At 39.5% G+C, this 26,215-nt stretch overlaps 1 protein-coding gene across 1 annotated transcript; it reads right to left on the bottom strand.

Moving 5' to 3' along the window:
- LOC115773329 (mucin-5B-like) lies at window positions 1–24,738 on the bottom strand. Its single transcript, XM_030719990.1, has 42 exons — window positions 24,665–24,738; window positions 24,547–24,591; window positions 23,957–24,182; window positions 21,084–21,213; window positions 20,909–20,972; window positions 20,499–20,581; window positions 19,190–19,385; window positions 18,935–19,060; window positions 18,720–18,840; window positions 18,173–18,308; window positions 18,009–18,086; window positions 17,866–17,935; window positions 16,159–16,296; window positions 15,932–16,081; window positions 14,809–14,903; window positions 14,587–14,719; window positions 14,039–14,282; window positions 13,124–13,164; window positions 12,521–12,609; window positions 10,039–10,193; window positions 9,823–9,961; window positions 9,400–9,504; window positions 9,018–9,212; window positions 8,801–8,873; window positions 8,537–8,706; window positions 8,243–8,399; window positions 7,899–8,009; window positions 6,624–6,765; window positions 6,473–6,501; window positions 5,715–6,197; window positions 5,373–5,573; window positions 4,095–4,336; window positions 3,777–3,963; window positions 3,251–3,473; window positions 2,888–3,060; window positions 2,642–2,711; window positions 2,408–2,517; window positions 2,279–2,310; window positions 2,031–2,184; window positions 969–1,076; window positions 781–820; window positions 1–100 (listed from the first exon to the last, which is right to left on the bottom strand). The coding sequence occupies exons 1-40, from the start codon at window positions 24,708–24,710 to the stop codon at window positions 1,030–1,032; spliced, it is 5,409 nt and encodes a 1,802-aa protein (XP_030575850.1). The 5' UTR covers window positions 24,711–24,738; the 3' UTR covers window positions 1–100; window positions 781–820; window positions 969–1,029.
- Window positions 24,739–26,215: the final 1,477 nt, after the last annotated feature.

Consider the following 26,215-nt stretch of genomic DNA (forward strand, 5'->3'; position numbering starts at 1 on the left):
GATGAACACTGGCCCTGACACACAGGCATCTGAATGACAGTGTTGCATCTGTCAACGGTGATGTTGATACTGGACGTCTTGGGAGCGCATCTCTCCTTACCTGGAGTTGGAAGGTGACAGGTACAGGAGGCAGTGATAATGAAAATGAAGGAAAGAAAGAAAAAAACACATTTTCAGGCTACATTTTATGTGAAACATTTTGTGTGGAGCACAGAAATTGTACATCGTACTCGTGTTGTCATTGTGTGAATACATTGTACAAACAGACAGCTTTTTATTTATTGGGATAGCTTGGGTTTTAAGACACTGGCTTTTCTGAATCAAATAAATATGAATTATGCTAAAATCAGCGATTTGAGTTAATAGCTTCTGTCTCTCCTTCTTGCTTTCTAGTCCTCGTGGTAGCTCCAATAGTGAGTCAGGCAAGAGGAGAAGTCACCAACCATATCAAACAACTCTGCTGTCTGCCTCTAACACTATTTGCTGTCTTAACTTGACAAATGTAACCAGTGGACAACAGCGTGTACACAGTGTAAGTAAAGCCACTTTTGTAGCTTCAGAGTATTATGGTTTTGAGGCTGCCTTGGATCTGGTTATCTGAGATGGGTTGTAGCTCAACTCATACACGGTGAAGTTCACAGTGTAAGTGCACCTGGATTCCCTGGGGGTGTGGCTAAGAGGGTCAGTATGGAGCATGACACTAAACTCTGTGGGGCAGAAAAAAAAGTAGATCTATCATGTAATAAAGCAAATTTTCTTTTTTTTTCTGACTTTGCTTACATGTATAGCAGCAGTGGAGATCATCCCAAATTCTATCCTCCTGGAAAATAAACAGTTTATTGTAAGCTGTTTGCTGATTCTATTCTTTCAAACTCTAAGCAAGTGATGACAATAATCATTTTAAAACATTTTTAGCCAGAAGTAAATATGGCAATTAGTTAATGGATCACTGTGTGCATTTTCAGTACCTCAGAGCAGCTTTGAGCAGGACAGACTTTAGTCTCTGTCTGAATGCCCTCTTTACTGCAACTAAATGTCATGCAGGGATGGGCAGCATCTGTCCATCTGTCTCCCAACTACACGCAAATGCATAAAATAAAACAAAACATTGTTAAGTTGGCTGAACAGAGAGAACAAACACTTTTCTTTCCCCAATACACAGACAGGAGATTAGAGCGACAAAACATACCTTGTATATTTGTCCATTATAACTACAAATCTTCTTAGCTGAGAAACAACAAATATTGACAAGCAATAAGTCAAGGAAGCTCTGAAATTTTAGAAATCAATACCAAGAGTTCATTCTGCAGAAGATCAGTTAAAGTTACCAGTTTCAGAAAATTCAGTTTAGGAAGAGAAATATCCGACTTGAGCAACGCAATAAATTCACTTTGGACCAGTGAAAATGTGGATTTTTGCTGTAATTAATCTAAATTTTTTATTTTTTGATTTGATTCTTGCTTCCAAATGTTGGCTCATAAAAGAGGTGAACCAATGGCATCTGTTTGTGGTATCGGGACTGAATCATGAAGGAAGAAGAAGTGTGTTTGGAGTTCTGCGCTGGTGACTCTGTAGCAGAAGAACTCAAGGAACACATTTAAATTAGGGCTACCACAGAATTATGCTGTATCGTATTTGGACCATCGTAAGCGTTTTTCAAAGCAGTCACGGCACTCCGAGAGTGATAGAGTGATGCATCAGATGGCACTGTCCACAGTAGCTGGAATATTTCAATTTGTGGTTGAAAAAAACAGAAAAACATGTAAAAATAAACTAATATAGAAAATTCCCTCATTTTACTTAGACTGTCAGTATCCAACCTGATGACATCATCGAGCTTGTTCAGAACAGCGCAATATACAAATGTGTTACTGAAGGAAAAAGTGGCAACTTATTAAATCTGATAATTAACACTTTGTTTTAAGAGTTATTTGATAGCGTTGAAGATTTCAGTGTAATTTAACAATGTAAAATAAGAAAGAAAAGCATTTTTGTTGTTCATACATTCCATTAACACTGAAAAAACTCACCACACATCAGATCACCACAGCAGGAGGCGGTCACTAAAGCCTCAGTGGGCCCACAGAGAGGAGCTGGCCCAGTAGGTTTTGGAAAACACTCCTCAGTCCGAGTCTGGTTGTTACATTTGCACAGGTTGCAGTTGGACTGCCACACCTCACCAGGCTGGAAGAAAAGTACAGAAATATTTCCCATATACATATTTTATTTTATTTTTAATTATTTAATCAATCTAACTTACTAGTAAAAAGATACTTACAAATTTAGGCTCTCCATTTGGTCCTTTGCAATCTGTGGAAAAAAAAAAGTGCTTCACTCACTTAATTCCACAATTACCAGTTTAAAAAAAAATCTTGTAGTTTACTTTGTCACCCTCCACATTACTCACAGGAACAGTCAGACACACAGATATCTGAGTGAGGTCCAGCTCTAAACAGCCTGATGGGGCAGAAACAACCTGCAGTGTTCATTTCAAGGGAGGCCCCTGGATGATGCACTCTGAACAGCCAAACCCAAGAAAATACATAAACAGTAGAAATGAAGACCACCTACCGACCTACACTGGTTTTAGTCAGATGAGAAAGAAATGCATAAGGGCATTGTTTGATGAAAGTCTTTTTACCCTCCGTGGCAGAAGTCATCCTGCTTGTTATGACATTCTCTGTAGACCTGCCCTGGTGGACACGGCACATCTGAAACGTGATCAAGGACACTGAAGTTATTAATGCAAATATCATTTCCAGAAAGAACTTATGAAATACTTATCTATTATACAAAAAGATAATTAAATTCCTCAGGACAATAATTCATTACAGATTTAGTAGCTTTACTCTACTAATTATAAGAAAGGAAACTAAAAGCTGCCTACCACAGGTTCCATTAGTCAGTCCTCTCCAGTCAACACAGAAACCTGCATTTTTACAGTCTTCAGCAGCTTGTTCCAAAATATAACAAGAACCATTTGGGTTTATGCATGAATCAAAGTTGCAGTTCTTCTTCTTAAGCTTTAGGTTCACATGTTTGGTGCAAGCTTTAAATACTCTGAGGAAAAAATCAATCATGCCGCACTCTTAAAATTAAGCAAACAACAAAGAGAACTTGCTCTTATCTAAAAGTAAGGCATCAGGTTTGTACCATAAACATTAATCAGTGTATACACTTACTACATGTTTTACTACCTATTCCTACACGATCTGCAGGCCAGGAGTATGTGTTAGTGTGTGGAGCTTACGGGTGGTGCAGAAGGTCACATAAAGGACTCAGAGGGCAGGGGGGAACAGGTGGAGTAGTGGGTACTGAAGTTGGCCCAGAAAGACAGGGGACATCAGTTTTTGCAGAATTACAGGCTGGCTTCAGAGGATCTACATACACCCAGTCATAGGCCGTCTTATCACAGCAGCTGTCATCCTCTATCTGTCCTCCTCTACGGATACATGATGCTCCACCACACACACCTGGATGGAGAATTGGGAAGTGAGAACAGATTCTGTGCAAGTCTACCCTCTAAAGGTTAGATATTTAATTTTGGATTACAAAATCCTGTTTTCTATTGTTTACTATATAACTAGAGCACAAGCTAATTAATCACAGCAGCTGACATTTTTATAATGTGCCACAGCAATAAACTCAAGTTAACAAATTCCCCAAAATCTGTAGGATTAAGAGTTTTTATGAACTGAGACTCCACTCTACAAATAACACATATACACTCAGAATATATAGCCAAACCTCTCCATCACCTTCTATCCAGTACCCACCACATTGTCCCTGGGTGTTGCTGAGGAAGTGCTCCATGGCCAGATTGACCACCAGCTTGTAAGATGGAGTGAGGGAGACATAAGAACGGATCTTTGGGAGATGAACTGACATCATGTACCCTGTGGTCTCAACTCTCACCCCATCTCCTTCATATGGTGGTTGTATCCTCACATTGTTCAGAAAGGCCTAGACCAGATTAAATTATTACTGAAATATTTTCATATACCGTCTATGGAGCAATTTAGGCTTGAATACAGTTTAGAAGTAAAAATATTCTGCCACAGAAAATTATTATTATCATCTGTATTATATTTTACCTGTACTGAGGACAAATGTGGGTTAACACGGAGTTTGGCAATATTGTTTTGATATCTCAGGATGATGTCTTTAACACAGGAGCCATTGTTACCCCGCAGACATTTGGAGTTATCCACGGCAATAGTCAGATTATGACGTGGTGAATGCTCCTCCACCAAGATGTAGGCACATCTCTCCAGGAAATCAAAGCTTGCTCCTTGGAAAGTAACATAGTGGGCCTCCCCATACAGCTCACACTGACCTGAGAATAGAACAGGAAAGAATAAAAAGTCATTTTGACTGCGAGCAGCAAAAAACAAATCTCTTAAAAAAATTATTTTAGACAAGCAGGATCACAGGTTTGTGAAGCCATTATTTTGGGTGGTTTGTTAAATTAACTTCAGACCTTACCGCTCCTTAAACTGGACCATCCAAGGAAAAGCACAATTTTGGCAGGCTGATGAGCCACTCATGCAGCATTATGCCATTTCCCAATTGAGAGACCTGAAAACAATCTCTTAGTTGTTTTTTAAAATAATAACCTACTATGCTTCTCCATACAGCAACTAACTTTGAATTGCCACACAGAGACTTTACTAAGGCACTGATTTCATTATCCTGCTATCTCCCTTTAATTATTTAAGCAACAGCTTCTAGTTTTCTCCCACCTCTCCAAAACCGTCTCATTAGGTGTTTCACATGCTTTGTTACTTCTCTTGTCTTTTAATAGCATTGGATACAAGATTTAGTCAGCTGGAAGCACAACTGGTGGAAAACAACACTTAGCTTCAGTAGCTAGTCAAACATCAGTTGCTGGTGTGGGCAGAAGTGATAAAGCCTGGCTGGCTAAGTGACTGTAAGATGACAATGAATCCCATGACGCAATGCAAACCCATTCACAAACTCAGTGAAACACCTGCTGAGAAATGAAAGCAGTCTTTTGTACTTCAGTTGCCATCAGTTCATATGCCACTATTTATTCTGTGAACTTTGTTACTTCTCTCCAAAAGTTGTTACTGTATCCTCTCTGTCCTCTTTCTGCCTGTGTCTGGTCCTTTGGTTACAAGGCTGCATGTACCTGACATATCACTGAGCTTTTATTTTTCTATTAGTCATTTTTCTATCATTTTCTCTCTTTAACTTAGGAGAATGGCTGGTTATTCAGAGGGCTTCTTTCTGTAGTACTCTAAGGTTTTTCAAGTACCTTGAAATATGTACTTTTGTGAATTGGTACTACATAAATGAAGAATCAAACAGAAACAGAAAATGAAACATAAAAAAATCCTAGAACCACTTACAGTCACACTTCCATGTTTCACAGCATCCATCTGAGACCTTCGTGACCTGACCTCTGGAACAGTTGGGAATTACAGGCACTGGACAAGCTAATGACGCCAAAACGATCTTCCCATTTATACAGCTCTTATAGAAGCAGTGCTCTGTCCATGTCTCACCACAAGCCCAGCGTTTTTTATTCTTCAGGTCGACACATTCACACACTGGTGGCGTGATAGGTAAAAATTACAGAAGACATTGGACATTAAAAAAGACTGAAACTTAGTCAGATCAATTAAGGAAATGACATCTAGGATCACCAAATAACGTAGTAATAGAATGGATGGCAAATATATAACACTTACACTGGGATGTGGAGGCTTGTGTTTGTGTTGATCCCGTACCAACAGTGAGCACAGTGGTAAGAGTTTGAGTTATGGATGACTGTGATGTAGCAATCTGTTCGGTGGTGAATTCACTGCCATTTATTTTTGTTGTATGTTGTGTCAAAGCAGCAGTTGTCGGGGAAGAAGTAGAACTCATAGACGGAGATGGTGTGGTGCGTGACCTGGTAGTTGCTAATGTTTGGTGTCCTTCTGTAGAGGTTAAGGTTACTACGCTAGGTGAGGAAGTTGCCAGTGTAGTAGTAGTAGGTGAAGTAAGAGTGCTTTGTGACTGAGAGGTCGTAGCAGGCATTGTTGGCATTGTTTCAGTTATAGCTGAGATATTGTTGGCGGTCACTGTTGGCGTAATGATAGTGGTAAGCACCGTTGTTTGGATGGTAGTTGAAGCAGCTGTTTTCCGAGTACTTGTAGGTGTGGTGACAGGTATAGTTGTGGGTGGAGGTGCTGTAAGAATAGAAGTGGTGATTTATATACAGAAGCCGTAATAGAAGGCTCTCCAAAGATGGACATAATGTTCAGTGCTCAACAATAACCTTCCACAGTAACAATTTAATATATTTATATACAACTGTGACTTCTGCAAGAGTCCATTAATTTACTTTTACCCTTGCTGGCACATAAAAACAGATAATTATAGCATGATTACATGTTTTCTAATACAGATTAAAAAAAAAAATGTAATAACAATGTAAAAATAAAAGAATCCAATTCAAACTTACCACAATTAATTCTTCCGTTTTCACACAAACTTGAAAATACACAAAAACACAAAATATCCAGGTGTAATTCTCATCTCAAATGTAATACTAGCTAATTATACCAAAAATGTATGTCCGACATACCATATATACTGTGAATGTGTCAGCTTACCACTCAGTAGAGTTTATTTTCACCACGTGTCCAGCTTGTACAATCGAGTCATTGAAATAACAAGAGCAGCTCCTCAATGTGGTGCATTCTCCACTGTTCTCATCATAGTATGGAGCGACCTTTGGACATCTGGGGTAACAGCCTTTTCCAAGAATAAATATAGAATGTTTCATTTTCTGGGCCCCAGTGGCTTAACCCCTTAACTGGCAGCAAATAAAATCACCTGAAACAACTACATAACACCCTCTGGTTATTATTGGCTCTGAACAACCCATTTCATAGCCTATTAATCGGCTGCGTCTGGTCCGCGGGCCGAATGAAGTGCATTTATATGGCAGGCTAGACCCGCCCATTTTGACTGACACCTCATTCGGCCAATCATGTTAAGAAATGGGTTTCCCAGAGCCAATAATACTCAGAGGGCGTCACGTAGCTTTGTCAGGTGATTTGGTGCAGCCAGTTACATGATTGGCTGAATGACGTGTCAATAAAAATGGGAGGGTCTAGCCTGCCATATAAAAGGGACTACAAACGGCCCGTCACCGGGCCCTTGCCAGTTAAGGGGCTACAGAAGCTTTAATACAACAAAGGCTGTAATTACAAAAAAAAAAAAAAGAAAGAAATGGAGCCTATCCCAGCTGATTTAGGGCAAGAGGCAGGGAACACCCTGTACAGGTTGCCAGCCTGTCGAAGGGCCAACACAGAGAGACAGACAACCATTCACACCTATGGGCAATTTGGAATCACCTAACCCCAGTAACTGCATGTCTTTGGACTGTGGGAGGAAACTGGATGACCCAGAGAAAACAAACGCAAACACGAGGACAACATGCAAACTCCACACAGAAAGGCCCAGGCCAAGGTGGAATCGAACATAGGACCTTCTTGATGTGAGGCAGCAGTGCTAACCACCACGCCTAGAAGTAATAAATGGATGAATTATTTTTTTCAGCATCACTCTGAGACAGGATGTTTCTATCTTTAGAAATATTGCACAAATACAAAAAAAGCAGTCCTACATATATGACTCCAAGTTTTATCACAGTGTTACTGGAGGCCAAGGTAATGCCATCCAAAGTAAGCATCTGGTCAGACACCATGTGTCTAAGATTTGTGGGGGCAAGCCGAACTTCAGTGTTATCTAAATTTAGAAGTAGAAAATTAGAGGTTGTTGGTTGTGATTTGGTGGTATATAAATACAATTGAACTGAATTGATGTTTTTTTTTTTCCATAGCATATTTCAGTATTATATCAGCAGCAAAAAGTTTTGTTACCTTCCAGCTTGTGACTGAGGTCAGTTCTTTTGCCGCAGGTTCTCATCTTACCGCAGGCTTCATAGTGCCAAATACTCTGTCCAGGCTTGTTGTAGTAGTCACAGTAAATTGCTGGTATTTATGCAAGATGAATATTTCAGTGGGTTAAATGATAACAGATTATCATTTTGCTATTCAAAAATGAAGATTCTTATATCCAAACTGTTTGAAATGTATGTGCCATATAGTTCAAGTTTTTTTCAAGAAAATGTATCATATTTCAGCTAATTCCCAGCTACCAAGAAAATAGGTTCAGAGGTTACGTAAAACTAAGTGCATGTGGGAAAAAAATGGTCTTAACTTACGACAAAGATCAGGCGTTCTCCACTTTATGCAGACATCCTGGTCACTGCAGGCCTCTGCATAAGCTGCCACAGCGGTGCAGAAGCCCAGGAACTTCCCTTCAAACTCACAGGAGCAGGACTCCAGCAAACAGGCCTGGTAGTAGGGATCTGGGTCCACCTGGGGATTGGAAAAGATCCCATACAGAGTTTTAATAAAATGTTTTGTATATGGTATGATAGCCAGAGTAACTAAAAAGGAAAAACATAAAATAAAAAATGTTTCTATTGTGTTTATTAAATATGTAAAGTGCATACTTTTAAGTGACAGTCTCTGAAAACATCTCCTTTAATAATCATGCAGCGCCGCTGGGCCCAGGCTGAGCAGTAGGAGTTGCGGTCACATGGAAATATATCAGCGGTCACATCAGAACAGGGAGGAGTGGATGCCTTCCAGCTGTTCCCAAAGACCATGGGGCTGGACTCCACTGAAAACAGATGTTTTTAAAGCATTTAAAAAAATTTTTTTTATACAACTTAATAAAGTATCACTGCATGAAAAAACAGTGGAGACCTATTCACCTGCTGAGCCACTTATCTGCAGGTCATTCATCTCATTGGAGTCAAAATCCCCACACAGGCCACAAACTTTGTTCTGCAGGATAAAAACAGAATTTTTCACACTTGTTCTACAACATGGAGCCAATTCAAATATAGACAATTTTAACATTACCATGTGCGACTTCCAGTAAAATATTCTGTCAATAAATAATGAAATGTACACATTCCCATCACTCACCCTCCAGTTTTCATGTAGCTTTATGGTGAGTCGTGTGTGTTTGTCCCAAATGAGAGTTATCCCACTCCTTGGCACTGACACGATGATATAGAGTCCCACACTGTCAATAGTGTAAAGTGAATTTTCCTGCAGAGCCCAGCCTTGCTCCATGCTACTGGTCACCTTCATGTCACTCAGTGTCAGGGTGACTTTGCCCTTAACAGGTGAAAGATAGAAGTTATAATGGACAAGCTCAAGTATTCTTCACTTAATGAGAGCCACTGTGAGTGAAGACTGAAAAAGTCTGAAAAATCAGTCTATAGCATTGTTTTTATATAAATAAATAAGTAAATAATAATAATTCTACTTGGTCTGCAAATTCACGACAGATAAAGTTACAAACTTGCAGGTCCAGGACGATGGAGCGAGAGCAGGTGAGTGCCTCGTCACAGCAGGGTACACTCTCCACTCTGACAGAAAAGGTGCCATTTCCACATCCACAGTAATCCTGAATAAAAGACATGTACAGTAAATAACACTGTGCTGCAAACAATCTAGTACTTGGCATTTTGTCAATGAAGAGCTGTACTTTGAAATAATCGCAGTAGTTTTTTATAAATCCTACATATGCTAAAAAAACAACAAAAACCAAAAATCATTCTACCAATCAGCTGGTTGGTTACTCTAAACTCTGACTAAACCTTAAGGATCATGCTCCAAATCTGGGGAAGAGTTCAGCTGTTTACTTACCCACAAATCATAAAATGTATAAAAAAAAAACAAAAAAACAAACAAACAAACAAATTTTATATATATTAGGTCTCACCTCTACAAGGGTATACTGACAGTGTCCACTAAAGCGATACCATTTAGAGTCAAAGGTCAGGTATTGTCCATTTCCATAAACCTGACACATCCCGGGACACGGCTCATCTTTGCAGTCCCACTGCCCCTGACCACAAACACTGTAAGATAAAAACATGTAACTATGATAGTTAATGTAACAAAATGCAGTGAAGGAATTAAAGTGTCACTATGTTACCATTTTTTACAGTTGGTTTTGATATGCTCTCCTGCCCCGAAGACTTTACCGCTGTACATACAGGTACAGTTGTCCCTTGATACACAATTTCCATAGTGATCCTCATATAGATCACGTGGGCAGTAACAGCCACTCTCACAGACCCCGTCATCAGCCTAGAAATTAAAACAAAGAATCTTTGATTCATTACAATCCAATCATAAATCAGTTACAAGCATTGTGGTAAGCATTATAGCTGAAAATCAGTGACATATAAGTAAAAATTAGAATGAACCAGATTATCCTGTTTATTCACCAAAATACAAAGTTTCTCACTGCACCAATTATTAAAATAAATTCCAGTCCAATTACCACAGGGACCACTGTTACCTTCATCTTCCACTTCTCTTCCTGCTCTTGTCGGAGACGGTCGCACTATCTCTCTCTCCCTGCCCTCCCCATCTCTCCGCTTGCTGCTTGCTGTGAGAGCGTCTTTTACACACTGTCCGAATAAGAACAAGATTGAACCATGGATCTGGCAAACTGGGCATTCTCCATCATTGATCGAATTTTTTCCACTATGAGATCCGGGACAGGGGAGCCTGCGTGTCCGAGTGGAACAGACCCGGTTGGATACGTCATCGACTCTTGGAGCTCGTGGAGACCTGTGTGCTTCTCGGCCCTTGGAGTGGAAGACGTGGAAGACGCCTACATATTCGGCTTTTTGGTAGCAGTATCTTCTCTGTTTGGGCTCGGTGGATACCTGCTTTACTGGCAAATTAAGAAAATCTGGACGGCGGTTCGACATCTGCAGAGGCTGCCGACCCAGGTGGAGGGGCTGAGCAGAGCCGTACAAACTCAGACTCAAAGCCTGGTGGACCTGAGCCGCAAGATTAGCGAGCTCGCAGGCGAGAGGGGTTAGATCAGGAGATATAGTTCGGTTCTGCACAGTGAGGACGGCAATCAACGAATTTGGAATATTGGATTTTCGAATGGTTTCCCAGTAAGACTGAAGGCTGTTGGAAAAACAAGCAGCCTGTTCCAAAACAACATTTGTTATCAGGAATTCGGCTCCCCTGCCGGCCTTGGGTTGGCAACCATATCTCTCTCCAGGGCTCTGTGTGCGGCTGCTCTCTCCCCCACTCCGCGTTGTGATTTGTGAAGCTGGGTCTGGTGTATCACGGCCGCTGATGAAATTCCACCGCTATCAGCGAACTGTTTTGGCTGGATCCTGGCATCTGGCTCCACAATGCCCCCACCTCTCGTCTCCGTCTGCATCCCCTCCTGACCTGACCTCACCTACCGCCGCTGTCCTTGCTTTACATGTGCAAATGCTTTGCTAAGGTGGTTTTTTTGGACCCTGGTGCAGTGCTCTTTTGAGCACTGTACCAGATGACTTTTTTTTTAACCTAACTTCCCCATGATGTTTTGTTTTCTCCTCCTGCCAAAGGTAGCGCCGCAAATAAACGGCTGCATGACCCAAGGACACATATCCCCCTATGTGTGTTGTGTTTGTGTATTTGGATGGTGTTCTGTAACTGCAATTTCCAATGTGTGAACTTGTTCACCCACATGGCAATAAAACTTCATTCATTCATTCCTTATTATCCTTATTATAGTCGGTATCTGTGGCTAATCTTGTCAATGCCATGTGACAGTGACTAAAATTGAACATTTTTCAACTTTGATGTGTCGCATCACCTGCTCGCATGTGCAGATCTTCATGTACGAGCTCAAAATTTCATATGCAGGAATTTTGCCAGTCAATTGTTGGAGTAGGGCAAGCGGTTGGTGTTTCATCACACAAGTTCCATAGGAAATGAATGGATGTGTCAAGCCCCTAACACTAAGTGGCTCATCGCTGACATGTTTTTCCCCAACTCCACCGCTCTCTGCCCTGTTCGTGTTGTGCTTGGTGTGCTGGGTTATTTTTTTCTCTACTTCAGCTCCCAGAATGGCTTGCTATAACCGCAGACATACTGACAGTGAGCTCCACTATTGGCACTAGCAACCATTTGGTATCAGAAAGATGCCTTTCCATCAAAATATTTTTTTATACTTTAATCACTGGTTAGTGACTAAATATAGGCCTGCAGTAGAAACGTGTTTAGAAGAATGCTTGAAAATACAAAGCATGACAACATCACGCTATTGCAGCCCCCAGTTTTTTAACAGAAACCCTTCTTTTTTTCAAAATCCAGAGACTGATAACACAACAGCAGCAGACAGCTGTTTTACGTGCAGTCTGTCTGCAGTTAGAGATGGGGAGTTCAGGTGGAGCGAAACAAAATCTTTTTGACACACAGCAAAAAACTGCAGTACGAAGGTTAAAATGTGCCGATTAACTGTTAAATACCAAAAGTATCAAAAGTATTTTTTATCCATTACTCAAGTAATCCATGAAATAATCAATAGAATTAATAGAATAGTCAATTACTCTTTTTTTTTTTTGGCCAACAATAATGATAATGGCAAGCTATAAAATTAGGATCCTTTGACCTACCAGTGGTTTGCTGAGACTGTCACAAGTTCTCAGAGCTGTTGGAACTGGGTTCTCTGAGCATTGCACACAAAACTTCCCTTTCCTGCATCCTGATGAAATAATTTAAGAAATAAAACATAATAATAATTAATTTAACTTATTTTTTTAATGTAGAGTTTAAGTAGAATAATTAGTAAACAAGTACTCCGCCTATATGAGCTAGACCATTGACATTTTATCCCAGTGACCTTGTATACAACCCTGACCTTGGTTTGGTTATAAGCTATCTGCCGATGAAGTTTGGTTAGTGTAGGCTGAAACATTCTTCAGTTATTAATGAGCAAAGACTTCAATGGCTTCCGCCTGGATGCCCAGGTTCATTTACTTACAAGGTATCCCTGATAGGACATTATGAGGCGGATCTGTCATTCTGAACTCACCATTTATCATCAAGCAGAATTACTACTATAACAGGGTGCATGCATGGATGGATTGCATGGTTTGTGATGGTATGACATTTTACTGCATTACAGTGCAAAGTCACATCACAGACAATATTAAACCTGTGGATAAATTGTCAGTTATTATTTTTCTTGGGACTACAGCAGAAGAATATTGATTTACCACAATCCTTGGAACAAGTCAGTTTTCCATTGTTGCAGAGGCTGCAAGACACAAAAGCAAGATATTTAGATAAATGATAATCTATCTTTTTATCTTTTTAGCTGTTACAGCCACTGGCACTGTCCGTGGAACCAGCGCGGCTCTGTGGGCTGAACATTTGGCGCTGTCCGTGGTACCAGCGTGGTTCTGTGGGCTGAACATTTGGCGCTGTCCGTGGCACCAGCGCGCCATTGTGGTGTCCGCAGAGCTGGCGCTATCCGCGGTGCTGAAGGTTCATTGCTTCCCTGTCCATGGAGCAGTTCCAAAGGTAGTGGAGCTATCCGTGGTTCTGAAAACTAAAGCAGGCGTATCCAGAGCAAATGTATGCTACTGCAAAAATGCAGAACAGGCATAGTTGGGAATCTATATAAATGAACCTTTTTGGAACTGAGAGCCCACCTGACTGACCGCCTTTATCTCATTCAAAACAGAATAGCAATTTCTTGGGCTTCATGATTGAGTAAATCACAGGGAGGCATATTATTCACCCTAAAGACAACAGGATATTGTGGCCAGAGACATTAGGATTAATATTCATGGCAGGTTATGCTGAAGTGAGGCCTCCAGAGTCACATTACCAGCAACCAGAGCTGTTACAGACACTGGCGCTGTCCGTGGTACCAGCGTGGCTCTGTGGGCTGAGCATTTGGCGCTGTCCGTGGTACCAGCGCGCCATTGTGGTGTCCGCCGAGCTGGCGCTATCCGCGGTGCTGAAGGTCCATCGCTTCCCTTTCCATGGAGCAGTTCCAAAGGTGGTGGAGCTATCCGTAGTTCTGAAAACTAAAGCGGGCTTATCCAGAGCAAATGTATGCTACTGCAAAAATGCAGAGCAGGCATAGTTATGGCTTTAATTTAAAAAAAAAACAATCAGCTCACCATTGTCTTCCATTGATAACAACAGGCCCTGGAGGTGTTATACCACCATGGTGATGACATACACAGTCTGCCTTTGGTGTACAGGTGTTTTCTTGGTTCAGGTATGTTCCTTCTGGGCAGCCACAGCCCTCCACAGGAGCATCATCAACCTCAAAGACAGGGTTAGATCCAGAGAGGGAGCGGCATGTACGGTTGAATGGTTGTATGTCATTGAAGAACTCTTGGTTCTTTGGACATGTTGGACCTGTGATGTAACAGCTACAGTGATTAGCCTGAATACCACAGCTGCTTACATCACTTTTTAAATGTGACTTTTTCATTCATCTTAACTTCCACATTTGGTGGTTGATTTACCACAGCAGGTGACTAAGTGAGAAACTTTGCTCTACTGTTGATATATAATGGTTTAGAGTTATTTTAAATGAAAAATATCTCACTTAATACTGAAATGATCACTCTTCAGTAAACTGTGAGCAAAAGAGTGGGAAGATTGCAGCAGAAGAAAGTAAACAGTGCGCTTGTGGAATGTTTGTAAAACCTGAACTTACTGCAGTTGGTAGCTTTTCTCCAGTCACCAACTAAAACCCCGAGACTTGCACAAGCTTTGGCATAGCTGCCCAGAGCAACACACAAGCAGCTCGCCACATTGCTACCACAGTTACAGGTTCTTTGGATACAAGCCTACAAATAAAAATCAGTTGGATTTTAACAGAGATTTTTCAACCTTAGTTGAAAAAAATTTTTTTCAACAAACCAAAATGTCTTCTTACTGCGTGGTATTGTTCAGCAGGGATATGTCTAAGGCATGTGGAAAATATTCCAGTTGGGTTGTATAGCACGGAGCACTTTTCATCAGCGAACATTTCTAGAATAAAAAAAAAGATTATTGAGAAAATATCTTACAGAAAAATAGTTTTACTTCATCTCACAGAAGCACACAGCCTAGTTTATTAAAATGGTTTCCTTTCGACATATGTTTCTTAAAATTCATATAATATGCAACCAATAATACATTTACAAGATTTATTTTTCATTTATTACTACAAATGGATCAAGGTCTAAGGAAAAATAATAACATCTGTTTAAACTGAAGACACAAACTTGAGAGTAAATTAGAATTTTAAATCTGTTAATTACCTGTGACCACCTTCCACTATCAAAGTGCATTATGGGATAAGGCAGAGTTATCTCATCCTGTTTGGCCTGTTGAAACCATCTATGTAGTATCTAGACTATGTAAGACAAAATCTAATTTGTTGTTAGTATAGATTGTCATGATCCTGGTGTTTATGTTCTTTTTGGTTTTGAGGATCTTTCCTGTTTAGTTTGGCTCCTTTTGTAATTCTTAGGTTGCTATTTTCCTTGGTCACTTCTATCCACTGTTTATGGTCTCTGTTGGTATTATAGTTCATATTCTTGGTTATGTAATATTTAGTTAAATTTTGGACCTCTGTTTCCCCAGTCATGTCCCCAAGTCCCTCTGATCTGTGTCCTGTCTCCATGATTGCTTGGTTTCCCTTTTGTAATTTCTTTTCTATCCCTGCTGTCTTGTCTGCATCTTTTCATGTCTGCGTCAACTTTGAATCTTGGCGTTGGTCTCAGTGTTGTTGTGGTTCCAGTTTTATTTTGCAAGTCTTGTGTGCGTAGTTAGATTCTGTTCACCTGTGTACTGTTTTCCCCAGCTGTGTCCTATCTCCCTAATTAAGTTGTGTGTATTTTCTCTGTTTACCTCAGGTTCTTGTGTTTAAAGCTTGTCTCCTAAAGTCCTGCATTGCGGTCCACTACCTACCTTCCACGTTGCTGAACCTTGGCATAGACAGCAAATATAACCTCCATACCAGTCTGAACAATTCAAGATTTGGTAGCAGCTGCCTTTACATCATTAGCTGGTACCGTTGTGAGTGTTTATGCAGGTGTTGGGAATGTTCACTGCGCAGGCACCCATACTCCAGGACAGAGCAAAATGTTCTGCTGAGTTCTCGATGATGCCGCTGCTGGTGGTGAAGTCGTCTGTGCTGTCACCGTTGCTGTTGCCACAAAGACCTGAACGACACAGTGATAAAACTGGATCATGCCACCAGTGATGCTTTTGATGTATATTGAATGTTTCTTTTTCTAACCTGAAATTATGTCTTTGTGTTTTTTAGGAGCAGAGATGTAGAGCTGGATTTCAGGAGACATCTGGACTTGGATCTTAATATCAGTGGATGTCTTGACTTGAACATACATAGATGTCTGCCAGAAAACTTGAGCATGATCTGCAAGGTAACAGGTATGGAAGGTACAATGAAATACACAGTCATCTTAAAATGAGAGCACACCCTCTGTCAGTTCTAAGGTTTTTCTTTCAGAATGTAATAATAACAATAAAAAAATGTAGTCCTTATCAGTATAAATACAGCACACATTATCATTTGTCATTATTTAACAAAGAAACATGTCAAAATGCAGAAGTTGTGTGCAGCAGTAAATTTATATTTTTCTTTGTACTGTATGTGAGGAATTTTGGTCCACTCACATTGCTTCAGTACATTTATGCACAGCTCCCTTAAGTTGCAACCACAGTATTTAAATAAGGAGATCTGGACTTTGACTGGGCTGTTCCAACACCTTGAGTCTAAGTTTCTAAGCTTGTGGACAAGGCTCAGCTGGTACAATATATTAAAGGCAAAGAAAGACAACTCTAGAAATTCTTAACACTGTAAATAAGAACCTTCCATTCAGAGTCAATACACAAACCATCTGGATGCAAAGGGAAAGACACTACAATCAAATATAGCCAAGGGAAATGGTCAGACAGGGTCCTCACTAAACCAGAAGAGGATGTGCTAGTCAAGGGGATCAAGAATTCTTCCATCCAACCTCACTATTCAAGAAAAGAAGGCCTCCATATTGTAGCAACCAAAAGCTACTTCACAAACTCATGGCATAACAAAGAGCCACCTCAACAGGACAAACCACAGCTGTACATCTGCACCTGAAGGATAAAAAAGATTCTTCCAAGGATGCCAACGTTCACATTTTGGACTGGGAAGACAGATAGAGGAAAGAGGAGTAAAAGAAGCCACCTATGTCCACTGTGAAAAACCACCACTGAACAGTGGTGGAGGCTTACAACACTGTTCCGCATCTACAATGCAGTCCTGAGCCCCATTCCCAGGCACCTCAACTCCTATTTATATTTTCCTTCAGCTGACCTAAATAGGCCTTGTTATAGAGTGGACGGGTCGGAGGGGGTGTCTCACCCAAAACCTCCTGAATGTAATAACCCATGCCTTTATTGGCTCGTGTATTTATGCACATGAACAATAGTGGGTGAACAACCACCTCCAAAGGAATGTCTGCTGGGTTCAAATACCTGGATCTCACCACTATTTTGTTTTAGAACTGAAGAAACCTTTCAGATGAAAAGTGAAATGTTCAAGAAATTTAAAGAAGTCCAGTCACCTTTTTCAAGCTCCAGACTACCATGATCTGGATGATTAACAGCCTACACAGGCAACACCTTGCTTCTTTTCATTTTTATCCATTCTATTATAGATTTACTGCCATTCTTGGGACCACTGTCCTGTTGAATGACCCAGTTTTGGCCAAACTTTGGCTATTGGACAGCAGTTCTGAAAAAGGGTTTACTTAGTTTTCACATATTTCCTTTACTTTTTGGCTTATTTATTGCTAAATAAATAATGACATAGTGCCATGTGTCATCTGTGCAGTTTATCTGAGGTTGTATTTGCCTAATTTTAAGAGCTGGTGTGGACCAAATGATTTTTAATATGTCCTGATGTGTAAAACCATAGAGTTCATCACCCTTTAATTTGACTTACCAGACTGATAGAACTCATTAATCTCTTGATCTCCAAATGTCACCTTGTTGTTTGTGAACGTATAGGTTTCCTGAAAAATTCCAAAAGAAAATGATTCATATTCAGGTGCATTCTGCTTGTTTTGAAGTCAGTGTTTAGTGTACCTGGTAATGGTGAAGAACAACTTTTTCCAGGGACACGTCCTTATCAGAAAACTGGATTACTACTCTCAAGTTGAGATACTGCAAATAACAAAGCAGTTATTACCACTAACCAGTTACACAAGAGCACAGATCCACATTAGATGATGGGGAGGAGGACAGATTACCTGTAATGCTAGATATGTACATTTACCAGGGATGACATATTGTTTCCCATCAAAAGTTGTCACAAATTGTCCTTCGATTAGACATTTTGTTGGGCATAAGTTTTCAGAGCAACGCCACTTTCCACCTTCACACAAACTCAGGACAGATTTAAGAGAGAGAAAGGTTAAATAAAAATTTGCTTGATCTAAATTGGAAATGAATGATTGGAAAATACATCCGTGATATGAAATTTAAGGAAAATTAAAAACTATACATAATTTCAATAATTGCAGTTTTGGTAAGAGTCCACAATTTCTGCTGAATCCACAAAATTTCCGTCCCTTTGAATTTGTTCACTTTGACAAAATGAATATGAAACTGATGAGTCGCACACTGGAGTAAATACTGGAGTATACCAGAGCAACTTCAACTGAGCAGCCTAAAAATAGCAGTACTATTCAAAACACTGCTGACCTGCCACTAATTTAGGTATGTATTTTTATTTATATAAACCACTTGAATTTTTTTTATCACATCTTATATAAAGACTTTTTTCTGTCTACTTACCATGACTGACACTTGCTGCTACGTTTCTGTCCAGTTAAGTACGTCTGACCAGCAAATACACAGGGGCAACTGGCCGGATTCACACAGTGGAAGCCATACAAGTGGTCATTAAGCACCGTGCCTACACACATGTTCAGTAAAACCTTTAACAAAGTTTTTTTTAAAAAGCCACATTTTTTATTTTACCTGCTAAATGCATGTGAAAATCTGCTCACCCTCTGGGCAAACACAGGAGCTGGAGATATCGTGGTTGGAGATCTGCAGGTTGGGGTTGGAGCAGCTGGGAACAAAGGCTGCACCTTCTTCTTCATAAACCAGGTTTCCAGGACAAGTTGGCTGACCTACATTCATCAGCAAAAAAGCAAATATTACATCACTGATTCTCAATTCTCAATTGAAATAAAAATTGACTTCACATGACTAACTTGAACTTTTTTCCAGATGACCAAATTTGTTTAAAGATCACTTACTGCATTTGGTTATGGATCTCCATTTGCTCGAGAAAGCTCCCCTTTTTCCAACAAGTTGTGCAATCTCTTTGAAGTAAGCACAGCTGATATATTTGCTGTCTTCATAGCTGTAAATGTTCTTGTAACAGAGTTTGAGGTAATGAAGCAAACTTAACTGTGGAAAACCGATGATGTGGGAGAAGAATTCTTTGCATACCTGCAAGAACATCGAAATAATTAAACCCTTTATAACCTAAAATAGAACAAGTTCGCCAGACCATATCTTTACATTTATACATGTTGTAGTACCATCTTGTGGAATACTTCAACTCACTATGTATAAATAGAATCTCCATAACCATAATTTTAATATTATGTATGTAGGAAAGTAACTACAGAAAGTGTCTTTTGTATCTTCATAATATGCTAGATATAGAAATGCCATAGCTGTGTGTGCTAATGAATGAATGAAAAAGTGCATGGAGTATGTTTTGTTGCTAGTGCTTTTTACGCAATTTCTGCAAACCCATTAGGGGAAGGATTCAGTGCTATGGGACCTGTTGGCTGCATGGCATGTGAGTTTAAATTCTTCGGTTGTTTATGCAAAAAGAATTATTGCTCTGTCATTTGTGGTTGCAGTTCTACCGGCATCTGAAAGCAGTCACACAATTGGAAGCGCAGGCGCTCTGGCTGAACAGGTGTTTGTAAGTACAGCTGATTGGAGAGAGTCCCAAATGTTACTCACCAAAAATTCGGTGATCGTGAAATGTAACTTATAATAATATCAAGTCAAAGTTCTCAATGAAGTGATCAAATGCTTTCACTCCTAACCTTGCTAACACAGACACTGAGCTGCTTCCAAAAACCTCTAAATGCCCAAAGAGCTTACCAATCAGAAGACACAAATCAGATCATGTAATGTTCAGACAGGTCAAGCCCCAATTTTTTCAGATTGTTATGATGAAGTTGCTTGCCAACTCCATGTGCCATTTAGTATCTGAGCTTTACAAGACATTAGTACACTTTTTATAGCTTTATAGTTGAGGGGGTATATTATTGAAACATGTTGTTTTGATATTAATTTTATATTTCTCTTCATTTACTTTGAGCACAGTGTATGGTATAGTTATTTCATATTTAATGTCTTTATCTATTGTTTTTTCTGTTATTAATGGTTGTTGTCGTTGTATGTGGTTGTACCGTGTGGTTATTGTTGGTCACGTTATTGAAGTTGTTTATAATTCTGCTTTCATTATTTGTAATGGTTCCAGTTGCATTTTTATTGAAACTGTAACGATTTCTTCTGACTTCTCCAAGAAGTTGGACTTACTGGATTAGGAGCAGAGACGGGATCTCTGATGTGACACGTGCTGTCAGTAAGCACACTCTCTCTGATCAGCTGCTGCTCATTGCCTTAAATTAAAAAAAAAAAAAAGTTCTTACAGCAGACTCTATGTAAACAAATGCCATATTTATAAAAACAAAACTTTCTGTAAGAAAGTAACCATCATAATATAGGTTCACCCACTTTGCATTGAATTTACACTCATTTGATTTTTTTGATTTTCACCTTGTACCTAGCAGATCAACAAACATGTCTCAGTTACAGATTTTAGTCAGTTATGGTTAATAATAACCACTACAAGATTAATTTCTCAACCACCCATACTTTTGTTATTAATAAATTTAGTACTGCTGTTTACGGTACAATCACAGTATTGAAACTATTAGAACAATTACCTATTACGTTGTGCTTTCCACATAGTCCGGTCATGTCAGTGCTCAGCTCCTGCCCCAGCTCCACCTTAGCAGGAATGCATGGAAAGTTCAGGTGATGTAGTAATTTATAGTGCATGTAATATATGTATATATTTGTCTACATTTAAGATTTCCTGATGAATATGGCTGTTCTCACCCAAAGAGTGTCTATTCCTGCAGGTACAGTGTGCCAGGTGACAGTCAGAGGGAGCAACGAGCTCCTCAGTCTTGTGTAGATGCCATACTGAAAAATATTCTCATAGGTGTGGTCGTACGGAAGAGAAACACTGTAAACAAAAAGGCAAAGAGAAGCCTCTTCTTTATGACTCATCTACTGTAATGTGTGTAAATCACAGTCTGAGAAAAAAATAAATGGTAACGTGCAGTACCAAAGTCAGTAGTGTTAATCATGATCATAAAACTGATGACAGCAAAAATGCATATATCTAATTATAACTTAGAAAGCTGGAATAGTCAAAATTAAGACTTTGCCAAATGTGCTTTCCACAACAAACCACTCAAGTATCAGTGAATGTTTTTATGCCAAAGTTGAAGGAAAGGAGGAGCTCAGCCTGTGGGTTGTGGCACAGAATTTCATTTGTTGAAATCTCTTCAGAAAACCTTTCACCAAGGCAATTTCTGCAACTTAAGTTGTAAGAGGCATACTAAATCATTTAATTCAGGTGTTCCAGTCACTTCCATGGCCACGGGTGTATAAAATCAAGCACCTAGGAATGCAGACGGCTTCTACAAACATTTATGAAAGAATGGGTCGCTCTCAGGAGCTCAGTGAATTCCAACGTGGTACCGTGATAGGATATCATCTGTGCAACAAGTCCAGTTGTCCAGACCTCCAAACTTTATGTCGCCTTCAGATTAGCTCAAGAACAGTGTGTAGAGAGTTTCATGAAATGGTTTTCCAGGGCCAAACAGCAGCATCCAAGCTTTATGTCAACAAACACAATGCAAAGCGCGCAGTGGTGAAAGCATGCCAACACTGGACTCTAGAGCACTAGAGACGTGTTATCTGGAGCGATAAGTTGTGCGTCTCCATCTGGCAATCTGATAGACAAGTCTGGGTTTGGTGGTTGCCAGGAGAATGGTACTTGTCTGACTGCATTGTATAAGGCAGAAATAAGAATCACTTGACAATGTGGAATATATATTTTTCAATTGTTAAGGAACTGGGATGTTTGAACACACTGTACACTTAACATAACTGATGACCACCTTCTCACATTCTGGCTCTGTCCACTAATGCAAAACTTCTGGAAAGAAATAATCACCAAACTTACTCAAACCTCAATCCCCTTGGCAAACACTGTGTTTTGCAGGTGAATGCACTCTCACGTAGCGTAAATTAAATCTCAAATAAATCTTATAAGCAGTGTTTTCAAGCTTTGCTCTGTTGTTGAAACTGAGCAGAATAACAAGAAACACAATTAGTTAATCTTGCTTTGCTTTTAATTGGAATATTTTGTATCTAGCAGACAGACATTAACCTGTTAACCTGGCCGCACCAAAATCACCTGAAAAAACTATGTGACGCCCTCTGGTTACTATTGGCTCTGAAAAACCCCTGTTGTAGCCTGATGACTGGCCACGTCCTGTCAAAGGGACATATGTAGTGCCTTTTATGTGGCAGGCTAGTACAGGGATCCTAAAATCCAGGCCTCCAGGGCTGGTGTCCTGCAACTTTTAGATGTGTCTCTGCTTCAACACACCTGAGTCAAATATAGAAGCCATTAGTAGGAGAACTCTGGAGAACTTGACTTCATACTGAGGAGGTAATTTAGCCATTTGATTCAGGTGTTTTAGATCAGGGACACATCTAAAACCTGCAGGACACTGGCCCTTGAGGCCTGGATTTGAAGATCCCTGGACTAGCCATTCCCACTTTGATTGACAACTCGGCCAATCATGTTAAGAAATGGATTTTGCAGAGCCAATAATAAACAGAGGGCATCGCGTAGCTTTTTTAGGTTATTATGGTAAGGACAGTTACATGATTGGCCGAATAAGATGTCAATCAAAATGGGAGGGTCTAGCCTGCCATTTAAAATACACTACATACTGCCTGTGAAGGGGGCCAATTAACCGGCTAAACACAATAATACAAAAGCGTTGAGCTCCGAAGGGAAAGAAGCTAGAGAACTGAGGCTCCAGCATAGCATGAACAATTCAGAAAAAATTCAAAATGAGAAAAAAAGCTCTTTATTAACCAATTAAGTCGTGTTTTAGACTGCGCATTGCTGGTGGATCTATTCTGACCCAAAGCACAGCCGTGACTGGTTCTGAATGACGGCTTTACAGCAGACAGCTGCTCCCCCTCTTCCAGGTACTGTGTACTGGCGCAGAATCTTTTAGTGGTACGCAGTACTGGACAGTACCAGCTTACTTTCACCCCTGGGCTCAGCCACTTAGTTCCAGTTAAAGGAACTTTTGATGCTTCAGCATACCAAGACATTTTGGACAATTTCAATTAGTACACGCATTAATAAAAGAGTTTGTACTAATGCATTTTTGGCCTACTTGGAAGTTGATTAGTTTGCATACTGTTTGGAAAAAAAAAAAAAAAACTTCTATCTTTTCACAAGCCATGGCATAATAGTTTTCATGTATTATAAAATGTCATGAAAGTCACATCACTCATGGCCAGCACTTTCATCATGGTGCATCAGCAATCATGACATAAAAACTTCAGGGGAGTATCATCAAATAAATAATCCAACAAGCAAGTTGAAGTTACATTTTTAGATGTATGAGATCAAGATCTTGTAGGCATTGTGTTTTCTGTATTTAATCATGCAGAATCTAAAATATAAAGATGGCTAGGATACAGCCTGCACAAATTCCGCTAGTTTTTTTTCTTTTATTATTATTTATAGCTGAGAAGCCTGTCACAGAATGGGATAGACTACTGAATGCTGAACAGAGCAGGTAAGTGTGATTATATCATGCATGTTTCACTGTTTGCTTCTTTCTGTGGCTATATTTTTTTCTTACAAAGACAGTATCTAGAGACCAAACCTTTGGTCCTCCACAAGGATGTTTCCATTCTGCAGAACAGTCCTGACTTTGTTGATGATGATCTCGACTTGCACCAGCAATCCATTATTCCCTCGACGTATAGAGACATCACATTCAACCCGGTTGTGGGTCAACCGGGTGAGAGTGAACGGACAATTGGAACGCACATAGAATCCTGAACCTTGGAAAGGCTGGACGACTCCACTGCCGAATGTGCTGCAAGTGTCTGATCACATGAAAGGTCTGATTTTAGTGTATTCATCAAGTGAGCAAATTCTAAATTGAATAACTTAAATTTAAAAAAATCAAAAACATCTTGGTGTTCAGGATTTATTGTTTAGAATCTGTTTTTTGTAGTTTTAATTAACGATACATGTTCAATTATCAGCCAAAAATTGAGCAATTAAATGTAACATATTTCAATTACTATTGTATTACTACCCCTTCAAGTTCCCTACACTACAAAAAAAATCATAAGATTTCCAATAATACAATTTTATAATTAGCAAACATCAACTAATATTTCCAAATATGGGAAAATTCAAAAGAGATCAAGATCCAAATTTAGTAAGCAACTGTTGCATACTCACATTTTTGACATTCACTTGTTGCCACCGATTCAGCTGTCCCAAAAGCTAGGATGAAAATAGAAAGTTAAAGTGGAGGTGAACATAAAAATAACTCAAATACTTGGGATATATTTTGTACCTGAACAAAGAAAGCAGACTACGAGCATCCATCGCTTTACATTCATACTTCCTGATGCTCTCTTGCAACAGCTGGAAAGAAGAAGTACAAACACAGCACATGACACAGCTTATATATGCTGCGTTGATACTAATACATTGCTGGGATGAACACACAACCACCCAGAGTCCACCCACAGAATGATGTTGCCATCACTTCAGGCCACATTGTACTGAAATATATTCATTTCCTGGAGACCTAGCCCATACCCCAAAGGTTAATGTAAACCTAATCCTACCCTATCCATTAAACATGTCTTTATCTTAAAAGTGATGATGTAATGATTTACTTTCTGGGGACTCTTGCTCCAACAAGGTGGCCATGTGAACATCAAGAAATTAAAATCCAAAAAAAAAGGTTTGATTGAAAGGAACTGAAGTGAAACAGAGCAATAAAAATCACCCCAAAACACTGCAAAACCATCTTATGTTTAAAGCAGGAGTCTGATTATTTTTTTGTGCACGAGTTTTAAATGTTTGCTGAAGCTGCGCATATTAGTAGAATTACACTTTCACAGATGAATTTGTTCACTATGTGATTTAAACTGAACTTTTGCTGTGAAACTGAAATGATTACATAAACAGTTTCTCCTCTCTTCAATCATTTCCTGTAACTGTAGCTTAATATCACCTGGACTGTGCACCTGACAAGGTCAAGAAAACCCCAACTCTCTTACATACATAGCCCTTTGACCTTTGACCAGATGTCCCCTACAACATGTCTGCCTGGGGCAAACAAATCAAAATGAGTAAACAAGTTTATTTAACTTGTTTTAATGGAACAACTTTCATTCCCAGTGTTGAGTAAAATCATGTAGGAGAGTAAGATGTAATTAAGTTATCATTTGGCATTTTCACATTTATATTTACATATTTGAAATAAAACAATCAATTTATTTATTTTTTTAGACCTTTATTTTACCAGGTAAAATGTTTGAGAACCAGTTCTCATTTACAAACATCAATCAGTCAGCATTTGCATGTTGGACCATATCTCATGTTCATAATGAAAACACAATTAGGCTTTTTTTCACATCCTTTCTAATTTAAACCCCTATATATAAGTTAATTCAATTTGTGCTCCTGGTCTACACATGGAACAAGGGCTCCATGTGTACCCATTAAGATATACAGAGACCTGGTAATTATGTGTTCTACATCTTGTGCTCCCGGGGGATTTGTGCCACCTACAGATTCTACTGCCAGGAGACTGAGGGGTAGCACTGGTGGCTGACAGTATGTCCAGTTTACACTAGATAGGCAGATAAGAAGTCTGTATTTTCTTTTGAATTTTCATGGTGTTAAGTGTTTTCTTTCAAGAATTTTTTTTTTTTTGTTGCTATTGTTGTTGTTGGTTTGGTTGTGTCCATCTGAAGCCTTTCTACCTCTAAAATTTAATAAATTATTCTTTCTGAGGCTGCAAACCTTGCTGTATCACCTTCCTTCCTTGGGACCAGGGGAATCATGCTTGTGTTACTCTATGGTTTCCCTTAGGCCAGGGTGTAACACTTTT

This window comes from Archocentrus centrarchus, chromosome 23 (assembly GCF_007364275.1).
Source record: "Archocentrus centrarchus isolate MPI-CPG fArcCen1 chromosome 23, fArcCen1, whole genome shotgun sequence".
Classification (NCBI taxonomy): Eukaryota; Metazoa; Chordata; class Actinopteri; order Cichliformes; family Cichlidae; genus Archocentrus; species Archocentrus centrarchus.